The following is a 2,130-nucleotide window of genomic DNA, read 5'->3' on the forward strand; positions in this document are numbered from 1 at the left end:
TCGTCTACCACCGCAACTGTCAGCCATTTATTGCCAATAAACTTCCCACGGATAACTGACTCGCATTTTCCTATGGTTCGCCCGTTCCAGAATGCTACATGTCGCAGGGCCGCGGGCGGGGGCGCGGGGGAGGGGGAGGGGGAGGGGTTCGCGAGGGCGAGCGATCGAGCTGTCCATAAATAGGATAAACTTCCGAGCGCTCCCCTCGCGCTGATCCCCTCATGACTCCCCTCAAGAGCGGGATTAAACCGTGTCTTCCTCTCGCCATCTCCGCCTCGAAACTTTTGCCACTAGTGCGGTGCTCGGCGTACGGGCGTGGAGGGCCGCCTCGCTCCCACGGGCGGCGCCGCAATCAATGTGACGAGTGACTGGCTCCGACTTTCTCTCCGGCCGGACGTGCATGCGGGCGCGGCGGCCCCTCATTCCACTCATTTCTCGCCCGGAATGAGGCGCGGACCCGACTGACATTCTTTTCTCCCTCGGCGCCATTGATTTTGTCATATTTCAGCACTTTCGGCGGCAGAGGCTGTGAATGCCACCCTCCGGCCCGCGCTCGCACGCCCGCACGCACTCACTCGCTCGGGAGAGACTGCCACTACGGAGGGCGCGCTCGCAATTACCCGCCGCCCGAAGAGCACCTAATTGATACGTTCGGACCGCAGCGGCAGCGTGGGGGGGGGGGGGGGGGGGCACAGCAGGCTCGCCTGAAATATATGGCGGCGCCCCATCGGCCGTGACAGGAGCATGCCATAGCGGGCAGCGCGGACGCATGGCAGGCCGCGCCGCCGGGACCTGGCCACGCCGCACCAGCCGATGACAGAGTGCGGCCTCGCAGCACGAAGATCAACGAGCGGCCGCCCGGCAATAACTTGCCCCGCGGCCGCTACTGCCGCCAAAGTGCTCCAGGAGCCCCTGCCCCTCACGCCCCTACACGCCCCCGCCCTGCTCGTCACAACCCTCCGCCCGCCTCCTCTGCCCCCGCCCCTGCCCGCCACCCCTGCCCCTGCCCCTGCCCCCGCCCCTGCCCGCCACGCGCCTCCCCCGAGCCTCTGGGGCGACTCTACAGGAGGAGGAGGATAGGTGGGATAGGGGAGGAAGAATAAATGGAAGGGATGGAAGAAGAGAGGAATAGAAGAGGTAAAGAGAGAAAGGATGGGAGATATGGAGAAGATGAATACAGATAGAGATAAAGATGGAAATAAAGGAGGAGCAGGAGGAGGAGGAGGAGGAGAAGGCCCTCGTATTTAGGACAAGAGTAACGGCCTGTCAGCCCGACCTGCAGCCGGCGGCCGGGACTCTGCAAGGAGACGCGATCCCTCGCCGCCCCAGGAGGCCAGCTGCGGCGGACACGGACCGAAGGCGCAGGGGCAGGGGCGGCAGTGGCCGCCGGAGACTCTAGGAGCCACTAGCAGCAGGTAGGCGCCCCTAGGAGCAGCTAGAAGCCAGTAGGAGCACCTAGGACTACTGGCAGCAGCTCGGGACTAATAGGAGCAGGCAGAACCCACTAAAACCCACTGTGAGCCGCTACGAGCCACTATGAAAAGCTGGAGATTCTACGTGTAACTATAAGCCTCTGGGAGCAACAGGGAACCACTAGGAGCTTCTAGGAACATCTAGGAGCCACTAGGAGCAGCTAGTAGCACGAGAGAGCGAGAGTCAGGGAGCTGAGACTAGATGCGCAACTCGAGACTGCTCGTAGCTGGAAGTTCCGTGAGTCATGCGCGGCTCATGTGCATGATAAGGACCTTATCTCCTCCGCCGACAACGGGAGACGTCGGGGCTTTCAACTGATGGCAAAAACAATACTTCCCTCTGAGGAGAACACTTGGAAACGCTCACGGGGTTTTCGTCCTGCAACTTGAAAACACGTACACGTTCGTACGAGCGCCTCGTTCGCACACACGCTCATGAACTGGGCAGGCATTTTAGTTGTGTGTGGGTTTGCGCTTATAAGTGAATGAATGAATAAATAAATAAATAAACATATATAGGTAAACTCATACATACATACATACATGCATACATATATGCTGTATATAAACGTATACACAATCACTTCAACACAGCTAATGTAATTTCCTTCCTTCCCTCTCGGGTCTCTGAAGTGATCGCTCTTGTAATCTGGTTTTG

General features: G+C 59.2%; 1 protein-coding gene across 1 annotated transcript; it reads left to right on the plus strand.

The window, feature by feature from the left end:
* Positions 1 to 221: 221 nt before the first annotated feature.
* LOC125045706 (proline-rich protein 2-like) lies at positions 222 to 1,617 on the plus strand. The gene is made up of 4 exons (XM_047643134.1): positions 222 to 293; positions 741 to 1,080; positions 1,283 to 1,415; positions 1,587 to 1,617. The coding sequence occupies exons 1-4, from the start codon at positions 222 to 224 to the stop codon at positions 1,615 to 1,617; spliced, it is 576 nt and encodes a 191-aa protein (XP_047499090.1).
* Positions 1,618 to 2,130: the final 513 nt, after the last annotated feature.

Source organism: Penaeus chinensis, chromosome 37 (genome assembly GCF_019202785.1).
Source record: "Penaeus chinensis breed Huanghai No. 1 chromosome 37, ASM1920278v2, whole genome shotgun sequence".
In the NCBI taxonomy this organism is placed as follows: domain Eukaryota; kingdom Metazoa; phylum Arthropoda; class Malacostraca; order Decapoda; family Penaeidae; genus Penaeus; species Penaeus chinensis.

Excerpts from the sequence above, each read along its gene's own strand:
- LOC125045706 (XM_047643134.1), top strand. The coding sequence starts at position 222 with ATGACTCCCCTCAAGAGCGGGATTAAACCGTGTCTTCCTCTCGCCATC. Across the intron at positions 1,081-1,282 it reads CTACAGGAGGAGGAGGATAG|CCGGCGGCCGGGACTCTGCA; the intron begins GTGGGATAGGGG and ends CCCGACCTGCAG. Across the intron at positions 1,416-1,586 it reads CTAGGAGCCACTAGCAGCAG|GGAACCACTAGGAGCTTCTA; the intron begins GTAGGCGCCCCT and ends TGGGAGCAACAG.